The sequence below is a fragment of the Syngnathus floridae genome, chromosome 3 (genome assembly GCF_059516105.1).
Source record: "Syngnathus floridae isolate MCC-2025c chromosome 3, RoL_Sflo_1.0, whole genome shotgun sequence".
NCBI classification, from domain to species: Eukaryota; Metazoa; Chordata; class Actinopteri; order Syngnathiformes; family Syngnathidae; genus Syngnathus; species Syngnathus floridae.
This window is the reverse complement of record NC_142415.1, coordinates 16,669,619-16,683,411: the sequence shown is the minus strand read 5'-3', so window position 1 is coordinate 16,683,411 and position 13,793 is coordinate 16,669,619. Positions and strand designations below refer to the sequence as shown.

General features: G+C 42.2%; 1 protein-coding gene and 1 long non-coding RNA gene across 3 annotated transcripts in view; one reads left to right on the top strand and one right to left on the bottom strand.

Annotated features, from left to right (window-relative positions):
• The window catches only part of LOC148400853 (uncharacterized), a 164,126-nt gene that overhangs the window by 73,478 nt on the left and 76,855 nt on the right, over positions 1-13,793 (top strand). Inside the window, exon 6 of the long non-coding RNA XR_015857593.1 lies at positions 1,451-1,571. This is a non-coding gene — a long non-coding RNA (uncharacterized LOC148400853). The remainder of the gene's footprint in view (positions 1-1,450; positions 1,572-13,793) is intronic.
• unc13c (unc-13 homolog C (C. elegans)) overlaps positions 1-13,793 on the bottom strand; it is a 77,745-nt gene that overhangs the window by 63,451 nt on the left and 501 nt on the right. For both annotated transcript variants that reach the window (XM_088371502.1, XM_088371503.1), the window contains exon 2: positions 2,221-6,449. In XM_088371502.1, the coding sequence (XP_088227628.1) occupies positions 2,221-6,274 (4,054 nt within the window). In that variant the 5' untranslated portion in view covers positions 6,275-6,449. The remainder of the gene's footprint in view (positions 1-2,220; positions 6,450-13,793) is intronic.

Sequence of the window (13,793 nt, the reverse complement as noted above, 5' to 3'; positions counted from 1 at the left end):
ACAAATAATAAGCTCTAAAACACACGTGTCAAACTCAAGGCCCGGGGGCCAGATACAGCCCGCCACATCATTTTATGTGGCCCGCGAAGACAAATTGTGCATCAAATTCGTGTGTCATTACTAGAATTGCAAATTGTCTTCACTTTTAATAATATCTTTTTTTTAAATATTTGACCAGTTTTTACTCGTCTGATTTGAAAACGAGTTATTTGTAAGTTTGTTTTGTAGCTTTTACTGTATATAATATGAGGTGCTCATACATTTATTTGGGTTGACAGTCATAATGGCCTTCCGAAAGAAGCTATGATGACAATGCGGCCTGCGAAAAAAATTTGTTTGACACCCCTGCTCTGAAAGTTGCACTCACATGTAACCTCAACTTATTTTAAACCTCAATTTATCATTTTACACATTTGCCGGTTACTGTTGTGAGAATATATCTATATTTCATTTTTCAATCAAAACACGGCTTACAGGGGATTTTTCCTGTAGCTATGACGTCAACATAACTTTAGATTTTTCACCAGTGTAGTAGTTCCGTAATACCTGGCACCTTGTTCCGATTTACATATAAATTAGTTTTAAGTTACCACCTTGGAACACAATCCCATAATAAACAGTAAACCCCTGTACTAATCTACCCCAAGACGTCTTTAAATATTTGGCTGCTATTCACAGTAGCTTGTACTTGTCCAAAAGTGCATCTGATAAATGAAGCAACTCACTACAGATGGTGCAAAAAGCGCCATAATTGCAAACACACGCATGCATATTCCACCCCTCATTAGCTTGACGCTTCCATCCTATGTAGCCAATGTGTGTACTCTTCATGAGTGCGCTCTGATGCGTGCTGGCTGGTCTGTGTGCGAGCTGTGAAGGGAGTCTCAGCAATGCTGCCTGCCACTCCTGCCAGCTCGCCCTTCTTCAACTGGCTATAGCAGTGTCTGCATTCAGATGCTAATTCACACTCCCAAGGGCATTCTGTAACCAGGTCAGCCTTGCTTGGAATATTTATAGAGGTCTGCCTGTAGTGAAGTTTGAAGGAGGTACACCCTTTTTATGCTTAATGCAACATTTCTTAGGAAAGTGTGGCTATGAAAAATGCAGTTACAGGGAAAGAAGAGCCCCTGGTATTGAGGAGGTGGTAGCCCCAGATTTCAAATTTTACTTATTCAGTCGAGCCGTTTTCACCGGGCAATGTCCGCAAACTTTTAGAGTGTTTGGGTTGTCTTGTCAGGTCTTCGGAAACTTCCCCAAGCAGAATGTCGGGCTCAGAATTTCTCCTAAACTTTCAGAAGTACACATCAAGTTATGATGGTACCAACGTATGGCCCTTTGAGGTTTCCGCATGTGTGTAAGGTCAATCAGGATTCCGGAGCGGTACTATTAAGGTGCTTTTGAAGCAGGATCATGTCTCTTACTTTATATCCTGTCTCTTTGTGTATTACAGATTAATACAGTGGAAACCAGGATGAGCATGACATTGATGGCTTCTGTCATTCAAGAGGAAAACACGACTAGACAACACATACTAAAAGGAGAAAACTGCTCAAACTGTTTATGTCAATAAGGTAAGAAAAAAACAGCCAAAAGTCAGTAATCCGCTGCACGGTTTTCTTACAAGTCTTATGCCCAGAGTCTACTGCATGCCTCACCCCGAACATGCAACACTGAGGGGTGATTCAGTCTGTTAGTGAGTCAGTTTTGTCAAAGTGGCACTTTTTTGTTAGTGGAAATAGTCAACACAAGTTAAAATGCACTGTCAGAGATTACAGTAGTGCACTGATTATATATTTTATGCAACTGTGGTTTCTGACAGTTGATTTGAAATATACAGTCCTGTGCCTAAAACTTATAAATCAAATGAGCTCAGCCCTCATTGCCCCAGTAGCCTCTTTACTTTTTTTTTTCTCTAACATGGATCAGTGGCTTGCCAAATGCGTTCTCATCTCATGCTGCCAAATAACAAACCATTTAGCTTTATTCACATTTTATCGTGTCCCTCACTTCTTACAAGCAAAATACAATTAGAGGTCATAGTGGTCACTATAACCAGGTCAGTATGATTTTTTTTTAATTCCAAAGACTGATGCAAATACATTTTAAAGTGAAGCTTTGAGAGATCAAGGATAATAATGTCTTGGGAGATTTTTGTCTTCCTTGCATATTGTCAGAAGCTACTATGTCAAAGTGATTGTAAACAAAGTGAAGGAGTCCTACCTCCTGCCAGGATCTGTTGCTCCAGTTCAGCCATCTGTTTCCGGTATGCCCTCAGAGCAGCCTCTTTGAATGTCGGTCGGACGCGTTTCTTCGGTGGTGCTTCTGCGGCGACGGGCTTCTCCTCATCTATGTTTTTGCTTTCATCCTCTTCAACTTCCTCCACTTTCTCAGACACCTCGGCTGTTTCCTCAATCAGCTCCTCGATCTCCTCGATTTCCTCTTCACCCTCTTCCATTTCCTCGGTGATGTCATTGTCCTCTGTCTCGTCAGGTTCCTCGACATCCAAATACTCCACCATGGCATCGTATTCGGCCGTGTCCTCGGTCACGTTGGTTTCATAGTCTTCACTGTATTCCTCATCAAACTGCTCATCCAATCCGCAGTCGTATTCTAGGACGTGTGCTTCTTGGCTTGCTTCGGTGTCTCTTGTGGTGCTGAAATCTTCTGTGGTCTCTTGAGGGATGTCATTGTCCTGAGAAGCTTGGATGTCCTCGAATGCATCATTGTCCTGAGGAGACTCACATTCTTGCACAAATTCTTCAGTTTCGTTAACATTAGTCCTGTTCTCCAAATTAGCCAGAACCTGTTCCATCACCTCAACGTAGTGGGTCTCACCATCCTCTGATTGTTCAACGTCTTCCGTCTCTGCACCTTTTATCTCCGCCTCCTCCGGTTTGTAGTTAACAGGTTCTTTGTGAGCAGGTGTGTCTGGTGCAGAGGGCGCGTTGGAGGTGGAGATTGTGCGGAAACGCCCCATGAATGATGGAGATGGGTTTGTGGGTTCTTCAGGAGGTGCGGGAGTATTCTGAGGGCCAGATTTCCACACAACCTCTAGAGCTGATTTAGCCCTTTGCAGCGTAGAACCAAAGCCAAAACCAAAAGACTTTTCACTGAGGTCTATACTGAGCCTGCTGCTCCATGACTTCGGCACCTCTTCGACTTTTTCAGTTCGAATCTCACTCTGACTGCGGTACATAGCTGAGGATTTACTTTGAGTTTGGTGAAAGCTGTGATTGACATCGATTTCAGGAAATGTTTCCTTCGGAACTGCTTTTGAAGTTTCCTTGTGGGCATCTTTAGCAACTACTTTTGGGCCATCTGGAGAGACTACCTGAGGTGATTGACTTGGAGATGCCTGGGTGGCTTCTTTGAGCGACACCTTTGGGGTCTCTTTAGAAACTGGTGCTTCTTTGATTGGAATGCTGGAATCTTTTGGGGGGAGTATTTTATTGTTGTTGCTCTCCTTATTCTGTACTTTAGTGATCTCTTTTGGCAGTACCTTCGTAGCTTCTTTGGTAACCTCCTTAGAATCAAGTTTCTGTGTGCCTTGTAGGGCTTCTCGAACCGTGACCATAGGAGACTCTTTCGGGGATTCTTTTGGGGACTCTTTTGGGGACTCCTTGGGAGTTGAAATTGGGCTCATTATCGGGGTGATTTTCGGGCTCTCTTTTGGTGACTCTCTTGGGCTTTGTTTCGGTGTCATCACCTGGGAAACCTTTGGGGGTGCTCTGCTGACTTTGACTGCCTCACTGCAAATGACCTTAGGCACTACTTTAGCTACATCTTCAGGGGCCGACTTTGTGGAGTATTTAGTTGTAGGTTTTGAGTTTTCTTTTGGGAAGGACTGAGGAATCTCTTTTGTTGTTGATTTCTTCTCTTTTATAGGCTCTTTTGGGATGGAATTTGAAGTCACTTTAGATGAAGTCTTTGCAGATGGTTTTACAGTTTCCTTTTCCTGTATTTTGGGGGTTTCATCTTTAATTTTAATTTGTTTGTTTGTTGTTTTAGCTATAGCTTTTGAGGTATCTTTAGATGATACTTTTGCACTTTCTTTTGCTACCCCCTTGGAACTCCCTTTTGATTGGCGCACATGTGCTTTGCTGGACTCACGCTCCACAACGGGTGTAATAATGTGGGTAGTAATTGGTGGCAGGGTAGGCTCTCTGTCAAGCATCATGAACTCCTCCTCCCCTTCAAATTGTAAATCAACTTCTTGGCATTTAGTGATATTTTCTGGAAAACCTGGAATGGTAGAGGGGTCAAATGGACTGCTGACCTCTATGGACACTTCCAAACCTGAATCAGCTCCTTGTTCTATGTGATGCCAGTCTTTCCAAGGTGACAGGTCAGCTTGCAGAGAAAGTTGGGAGCCACTATAGTGGCTTCTGTCCCCAGACATGCAAACAAGTCCGTTGCTCACCCCGCTGTCAACAGTCTCAGTTGTCTCAATCTCATTGTGTTCATAAGGTTGATTCTCATGGCTGAGTGGGTGACTGGGGCTAGCATACCAAGAGGAGGCCATATCCTCCTGTTTCCTCTGCCACAGTTCCTGATCTGAGGAGGATAACAGAGAGCAGCCATTGGCCCGCGTAAAGTACTGGCTTTCTGAAAAATCCTCAGAGTACGACTGGCAAAGTTTTGAACAGTCTGATTCCGAGCGGCTGAGTTTTGGCGTGGAATAGTCACTCTGAGAGAGCCAACCAGAGGTCACATCAGAGTAGTAAGCCTTCCCGTGCTTGTCGGGGTCATAGTATGTGTCATCGGCATAGTGAACTGCACCTGAGTAACTCGCTTCCTCTCCTGACCGGCTGTGGTCGTGAGATCGTCTTTTGTCCGATTTGCTCTTGTGAGCGGGCTTTGAAATCACCATTGCATATTTGTTTCTGCTGAGCTCATCTAATTCCTTGTCACTGTCCATGGAATCCCAGTCATCGCTCTCTACTACTTTGTCTTTTGCCGATACCTTAATATCCATACTTTCGTAGGTTTGTGAGGAGGACATTGCTTTGTCCTTTCGCTCTTTTCCTTCCCGAGTTAAGCTGTCAGTTGAAACGGTAATTCCAGTTCCTTTAAGTTTATAGCATTTTTTCAAGACTAAATCCCTGTCTTGGGGTGTTGCAAATATAACTATAATGGGACGAGGTTTGGCGTTAGAACATTCTCGTTGTTGTCCTAACCTGTGAGCAAGCTCAATTTTAATAGTTTTATGGGCATCGGCAAGACCCATTTTATCTTTTAGTAATTTATAAATAAGATGTTCTGTTTTCTCTGACCTTTCTTCGGGAACATTGAGGAAACGCAGAGTAGAATTATTGGCCTGGTGGCTAATTTGTTTTATGTAGTCGTGGATGTCACGGGTTTCCCTTCTTGACTGGACAAATCCAGAACGAAGTTGCTCGATCTCGCTCTGAACTACTTCCACGCTGCTGGAGATCTCGTCAATCGAACTCTTCAGGGCGTTGACGTGGCCACGTAGCTCGGACAGTTCCGTCTCTATTTGGCTGATCCCTTGAAGTTCCTTGAAAATCATCTCCATGACATCCTGTGTCTGACTGATGCATCCAGTGGAGGAGGAGCCGGGTTCCAGAGTGGAACTCTTTTGCTGCCGTCCTGCCCGGTCCAAGGACTTGCTCCTGATGCCGAGGGTCTTCCTCCAGTTGCTCACCTCCGAGTCTGAAGAGACACATTCCTGACTCTTTTTCCATTTCCTCAACTTGCGAAGAGCTCCCAGCCGAAGAGTGTGCAGACTGGAGCGTTCCACTCTTTCACCCTCAGAGCTCCCGTCGGAGGGAGCCAAACTGATGAGGCTCTTCCGATTCCGTCTTACTGGCATAGTGTGCGATTTATGCTCATCCAGCCTCCGTATTGGCTTCGCGTCGCTCAGTATGTCGGAATAGCTACTGTCGATTGAAAGAACCTCGGGAAATATGCTCTCATTGTTGTTATTCAAAAAAGGGGCGGTTTTAGGGAGTCCATTTGCGATGGCCACGCGATAACTAAAAGTGGGCGACAGGGATGAGCAATCGTTTTTGCCGTCGTCGTCTTCCAGTGATACGTTACGTGCTGAGGAGCATTTGGAGATCTTTTTAACAGTGGTCTTCACTGTATTAGACAGCGTTGGATTGTTTGCATGTAGGTCAGTGGTCAATTTTGTTGGCTCTTTATTTTTACTTCTCTCTTTCTTCTTAATTGGGTTTGCCAATTTCTTTGTAAACATTCCTTTGCAAATCTTTTCAATGTAAGCTGATATAATCTTGATGAGGGTAGAAACCATGGATGGCAACCCTGACGACTCTTTAGCATTAACAAGAGAAGGAGTAGATAGAGAAGAGAGCTCTGGCACTGTGAAGATTGTCAACTTGTATTTTGTGAAGAGCAGACCACTTTTCACCAGGACCGTAGGGTGATGCAACTGTCGGTGCGGTTTAGATCCAGTAAAGGTAATCCCCCTGAAATGTGAAATAGAAAATCATTAAAGTTCAGTTTTGCCCTGTAACATAGATGATTCATTCATACAGCCAAGCAAACATATCATTTGTCAACGGTAAAATGAATGAAAGGCAAAAACGATGACAAATTATTAATTTTCTCAAATCAAGCTCCGGCGTAAGACGAATGGAGTTGTCAGATGCAGTGCAGCACTTTCCATTTATTGATTATAATAGCAAGTATGACGTATGAACTAATTAAACATTGAAAGTTAATGATCTGTACTGCCATTTGTTTCACGTGCAAAGTCACGGTGTGTACAGCTTAGTATTCGAATCGATCATGTGTTGATAATACATGTGTGCAGCAGACTGTATGCTTGCAACTGCAGCGTGCTGAAAATTTAAACAGTCTGGAGAAGCTGCTGGAGCCGTTTGTTTACCAATGAGAGAACCCGGTCAACTGAGTCGAAAGAGCGGTGTTTGTCATCCAGAGGTTTTGACAGCTGCTTCATATTAGTCCCGGGATTTACAGTGTTGATACGACGGTCTACTACAGCCTCATTCCTACAAAGACCTGCACTTGTCAAAAGAGCTGTAAAGCATTGACTCACTTTTTAGCTTTAATGGAGAAGGACATCAGCATGTACTTTCAGTCGGAGTATGTATGGTTGTTGCTTCTTGCACTTTAGATATGAGATTTGACTAGTTGTTATTTTTCATGTGAAATATGGAGGAGTGACATTTATTCGTGGAAGGGTCGAACATCTAAAGTCAAACACATTCGGATTATTTGAACAGTTTTTGCCCTAGGAAAAAAATGGTCTTAGTCTCTTCTAGGTTAACACCTTTACACTTTTGAATACATTTGTCCAGTTGCTGAAAGTGTCAGTACTTTTTGCGAAACTCTGTTCTATAACATAAAACTGAACAGTAAAAATCACAACGGGACAGAGACATAATAAAATACTCATTTCTAACTTCAATGGTAAAATGATAATGGGAATATGAATTAGATCTCAGATTCGTAACTGTCACTCCCAAATTAACGTTATTAAAGGTTTCGTTAAGTCACAAATCATCCTTAACTTTGACAACACAGAGTATAATACTGCTTCAAATGAGTCCAGTGACTTTCTGTAACGTCTGGTTCATGTTCATGTTCACCCTCTCTTCTTACATCCTTGTTGAAGCAAGCAAAAGCCAAAGAAAAAGCAAATCAATGTGTCCATATGATGCTCGTTAGATGCTAACGAATTAAAACTGCTGTGAAGTTCGCTTGCCTGCAATACTGATACCTTTTGTGAAGTTTTATATTACTAAGGTAATTAATACAAGTGACAATTTTCCCTCTATTTTTTTCAAAAAATAGTTTTTCAAAAATTCCAATTATTCAAAAACTGTCGGTTGGGTTCAGAGATATCATTCCATACACCTTGCATGAAAAAAAAATAAAGATTTGATATGCCCTGACATTGCCAAACAGACCAAGAAGTGACGTAATACTGCTGTCGGATTCGGTTAGTCAGCGTTGCACTAAGGGTTCTTCGGCACACCTTTCTAGTTGCCTCATGTCGAGTTAACCCATTAACATCATTCCTCCTGGACTTTGTTTCCATTCGAAACATCACAAGCCGTGCAGTTAGAGCCCACCTACACAACTTCTACTGAATGACCTCCTCTGGAGACAGTGTGGGCACAGATAGCACTTGATTGACATCTTCCATCCACTGTTCTTTTCTTTTTATTGGATCTGAGTGTCTGATTTTTTTTTAACTTCATTATCGTGGTATTAATTCAGAGAGGCCTGGAGATATATAACGCTCTTTATAGTGCTCCATTTTCAACACCAACTTTTTTTTTATCAGCCAGCCTCATCAGAAATACTTTTTGAGTTTTGATGGCAAGGACTTTAACTACTTTTTTTACATATTTCCTCGGGGCTCTTGATTGGGGAAAGGACAGACAAAATTAGAGGGCGAAAAAGAAATCTATTTCTAATTACTGCCACTATTCTGAGTTTTTGTTGTACATTAATCATATTATCGTATATCGCCTACGGTTTGGGTTGTTGGCCCAGAGTTATGATAAGAATTCTGAGAGGGGGGGTTCTCATCTCATGACTGACTTCCTTTAATATGGCAGTGACATAACCCGAATTTTTATAGCGCCTGCACCATAGTGCCACAAAACACTAATCTCTAGAAAATCAAATTTATTTTTAAATATTGATAAGCGATGAAACTCAAATGATGATATTTACGCTACATGTATATTTTGATGTCTGGCTAACGGCAGTTTACCTCAGGGTCCAATAATTGGCCTCATTGGGCACATTAGTACCAATCCCTCAGGAATTACTGGAATCCTACTACAAGATTATTTCTGACAATCTGGTTTGCACTCCAGTGAATAGCACATTTATCATCTTGTCTAATGAGTAGTTGTCGGTCATCTCGAATGAAGCATTTCAAAACATCACCCTGAGTAACAAACCTTCATAAACTAATGATCACACTAATCTACACTCCCCACAACCCTACAGAACTTAATTGCCAGTTCCCCGCTAACTGTTTAACTGCCGAGCTGCAACTTTACTGTTGTGCCTTGCTACCTCATTCATCGTAATCCAATAAAAAAAAATGTCCAAAACACTAATCACCTGACCAGCTCACGGCATACCAAAAAGGCAAACACATTCTCATATCCGAAGGGCGGCACAGGTTGATTGCCAATTATCCTCCAAACAACCTCTTGTCTACGAGTGTTGTTGACACCTCCCTCAGTAGCATTTCCCTTTCCGAAACAAATATAGCCAGCCGGCTGTTTCACACACTCTTGATTTCATTCCCTGCTCTTATGTGCATAAAAAGTAAGTTAGTGCTGTTTAAATCCCCAAATGAGCAATTGACACATGGCCTAAATATACCCCAAACTATGATTCCAAAATACTGTACTTTAGCATTTTCTTTAGCATCTCCACACGTCAACAGAGACAGAACAGAACATCTTGCTCCTGCACACGTTTTTAGAAACAGATAAGGAGGTAGCAGGTTGTTTTGTTTTCTACTTGATGGGTGGGCGGGAACTCCCGTAACCAAGCTATTTGTAGACAATCCTTTAAAAAGTCAATTTACCATGATATATGTCCTTTAAAGTGTGTAAGATTAGATGTCAAGTGACTGATGATCCATAACCAGTTTGATAATACAATCAGGAAACTATCATTATACATTCATCAGATGAACCACTTAATTGGAAAGGGAAAAATGTCTAGTTTAATCTCACAATCTAATAAGTGCGTTCCTTTCCAGTGGTTTCCTGTATTGTGACTTGTGCACTGAAATGAGAGTAATGATTGAATATGATCTGCGCACTTGAATTATATAATGTAATGAGCAGAAAAAGGGAGGATACTGGAGCCAACCTAAAATTGGGGCAAATAATAAGTGAAATGAGGTCAATTAGAATGAACAAAGTGAAGGTAAAAGGGGCGGGAATAGCTTTCTGTGTTGTCAGTGAATTCAGTCATGAATGGAAGTATGTAAAAAAAAAAAATCAATAGACGTTGATCTTTTGAACAAGGGCCGCCCCTCACCCCTCTTCCCGATGTCTCCTGGAAATAGATCCAGTCTCTCTGCTCCCGTTTCAGGGATAAGCCTCGGTGCTAATGGATGGTTGCTTTTCAAACATGACGATGTAGTATGTGACCCAATTCGGCAAATCCAGCCGCCCAACAAAACATTTTTTGAGGGCTGTCAGAAAAGTTCCCAGACTGGAGTCACAAACGATAAATCCAAACTACAAGTTGTTTTTCCTTCAAATTAACTCCTCTGGGGTCTAATGGGCTTCCCCGGGCCCTTTCTTCCATCCCTTAGATGCCTGCCTTTTCATCCTCAAGAAAAAAAACAATAACTAATTAGTCAGTTCATAGACACAATGTTTCACATTGATTGCTTATATGCAAAATGGTTGCGTCTCTGCAGTGACGTCATGTCTGAAATGACAACTAAGTCAAATCTTTTGTGAGCTGCATATGGAAATAAATGTGTCTGTTTGAATGGCTGTTCAGTATTTGCGATATCAGTTTGACTAATTTGAATAATACCGAGTTTGGCTGGCCGCCATGTTCCTTTCGACCAGAGTGCACAGAAAACAAAAGCCACGCAGAGCTGCAATATTGTTGGATGCATTGAGTAGCATTGACTTGGCATCCATCCATCCATCCATCCATCCATCCATCCATCCATCCATCCATCCATCCATCCATCCATCCATTTTCATTACAAGACATCTTGTTCTTTTCTAGTAGTTTGCATGTCTTCCTCTTTTCTGTTTCTGGGTTTGAATCTCAAAATATCGGGCCACCCGGTCCAGCTAATCTGTTTTAAGTCTAGTGTATACTATGAATGTGAACTGTACTTATCATCTGAAAGAATTTCAGCTCACCCGCGACTCTAATAAGATGATTACAATGGCGGGGCCTTTGACACCTCCCCTAATCTACAGTTTCTTAAATGAACACGCCCTGGCCCCTTCATGAGGAAAACATAAAGCACGTTCCATGACCGCTTGCTGTCTGAACAAATCACAGTAAAAGAGCGGTCGTCTTAAACGAGTGCTGATTAACAATTAGTGCGCCGCCTGGCAAAGCTCCATGGAGCCAGCATCTTGACATGTGCATGTTAGGCGTTGACAAATGAAGCATTCAGCCTCTTACCCAAGCTAGCGTCGCCACACAAATGACTCGATAATACCCGCGAGGTATCGCTTGCATTGTCCCGTTAGGGTGTAATGATGCAGGAATTAGGCAGAAGGGGATGAACGATGTCTGTATCATCTTTTGCACCCCATTTGCATTTTATCAGTTTGACCGCCGCATCCAGCGGACCAGCTGCGAATGCAACGATCATTCATTTCCATCCATACTATGTCGGACAGGTGAAATGTTCTTACAGCTCAGCTGATCGCCCTCTCTGTCATTCTCGCCATAGCATAACGTGAGTGGCTTGTGAGAGGTTCTGATTTTGCAACCTTGTGAGTATAAATAACCTCCGGTCTGTCGTTTTGTACGTAGACGGCACATTATTGTGCTCCATTGAAAGCAATGGGGACAGCCATGATAATAACTGCATAGATTTATTGATGGTTAAGATTTTGGTTTGTGTGTGGAATTGATTGAATAGCAAAACTTGGGTGCAGCTTGCTGACGTGGTGGCGATTCAGTCTCAACTACCGTAATTTCTGGACTCGAAACCGCAGCAACTAAACTAAAACCCTGTTTTGTTCATATATAAACCGCATTGGACTATAAGGTGTTTTAATTTTAAATTTTCATATATAAGAGAATATGCACAAATCATACAATGTCTTAAAAATCATGAAAAACCCACAGATAAGCCACGCAGGATTCAAACTTGTTGAAAAAGTAGCAGCTTAAAGTCCCAAAAATACGGTAACCTGATTTTAAAAGAAAAACCAACTTGTGAGTTGATAGCTAACGTATGGACACTCATTACCTCCTGACTTTTGACACCATATGACTTTTTTGCTATATTTAGTGACTTTTCTGACACCTCTACTGACTTCTCCTGGTGTTATTGGAGACTTGTGGAGATTATGAGACTCCCTCCAGAGCAGATGTTCACACCTTTGCATCCAAACTGCAAATGAACAACACCGCCACTAGCGAATTTAACAGCAACCGGGCAACAGAAGATCAATCATGGAGAAACGTGTGCGACATGTACAGTTGTCTAACGTTTTCATAAACAGGCAGATAACAAAATGTTTACTAGGGTGAAGTCCATTACACTCTATATTTTGCACATTATTTTTTCTTTTGGTGTTTTCTTTCATGCGGGCAGTTAGAAACGGGCATTAGCGTCATTGTGGGAGTGAACACAGCTTACTTGCTTCCCGGCTAAGGGAAACTCGTTCGCTCAATCCTTTTAAATTCAACTTTAATTTTTCATGGGGAGGGGATTGCAGAGGTTAACCTGTTTAACATTTCTTTGGCTTATTTAGTTTTTTTGTGATCGCACCACAGAAGGTTGCCCTTAATGTCAAAGAGGGGAAAAGGGTAAATGGAACATCTTGCGACAGGAAAGCGGTAAATAACGTCACTGTCCTGACAGCTCAGCACAACATGGCTAAAGCACCAATAAGCCCACATCAATAATTAAAGCAGTGGAACTGAGTCAGCTGCCTGCCTCCAAGGCACACACAAAATAATATTTTTTTTCCTTTAAAAACATGGCAAGAAATAAATAGGTTTTGTAAATGTAAATATTCATAGTGTTTCCCTTTAAGAAAGCTGAGAACTGTTCTGATTTCTGGTGAAAACAATATACTATGTTTCCTTCAATATATTTCATTGATTTTACTGGCTCACAAATTAAAGTTGTCCCCTAAATCGCCTGACTTAACAATTAAACATTTTTAGTTAGTGTGAAACTGGAAGTGTTGACTCACATTTACTTATCCCCCCAAAAAAATCTAATTTATGAGGTCTAGCCGAAAAATGATCTTGCATGTGTGTGTGAAGAATTCCTGCGGTCCTAGTGCCAGTCCAGTTTGGGAAATCGCCAAAAGAAATTAAACAAGGAGGGGAGCCACACCTTCTCCCTAGAGCAAGCCCGAGGCCATCATTACAAGTATCCAGGGACCCATTTCCTCCATTTCCCTTGAGGGGCATCTGATCAGCAGAGCACTCTCAACCACTCCATTTGTCACACAGCTCTGCAATATGTGTGCCACTCTCTCTTGCTAACCCATTTCTCCCAATTGCCAGATCGGGGTCATTTGTGCTCATGTTTTAGGATTGGGTGAGCGGTTGAGGGGGGGGTTACTGTATACGCATGTGTGTTACGTCATGTCTCCAGGAGCACATGATCTCGCGGATTACGGCGGAATGTGGATGAATGTGGGCGTGTGCGTCGCATCTGGCACATGCATGCACACACATGTGCATGATTGCTTTCTGTAGCACCCATGCGAGAGAGAGAGAGAGGGAGAGGAACACACCACTGTGACGTCGGGGTGGGGGGTTAGCATCTTCAGATCATATTGCCGAGATTATAAATCTGTGCATTTTTTTGATAAATCAAATCAAAAGCATTGCAATGCTTTGCTCATTTTTTTTAGGAGCAGGATGAGCACTTGTCATTGCAGCCGCAAAGGAGAGAGTGCATGGCATGTGCACCGATTTTTTTTTTTTCCTTCTTGAAATAAAATGAGTGCCATCTCCATGGTCCCTCTGCATTCCGGTCAAGCAGCATGTCATGGATGCAATGACAGGATCACAGAGAGAGACAATGGCTGGATGGAAGGTGGTGCGAACAAGAAATGGCTCCATTCATCCTC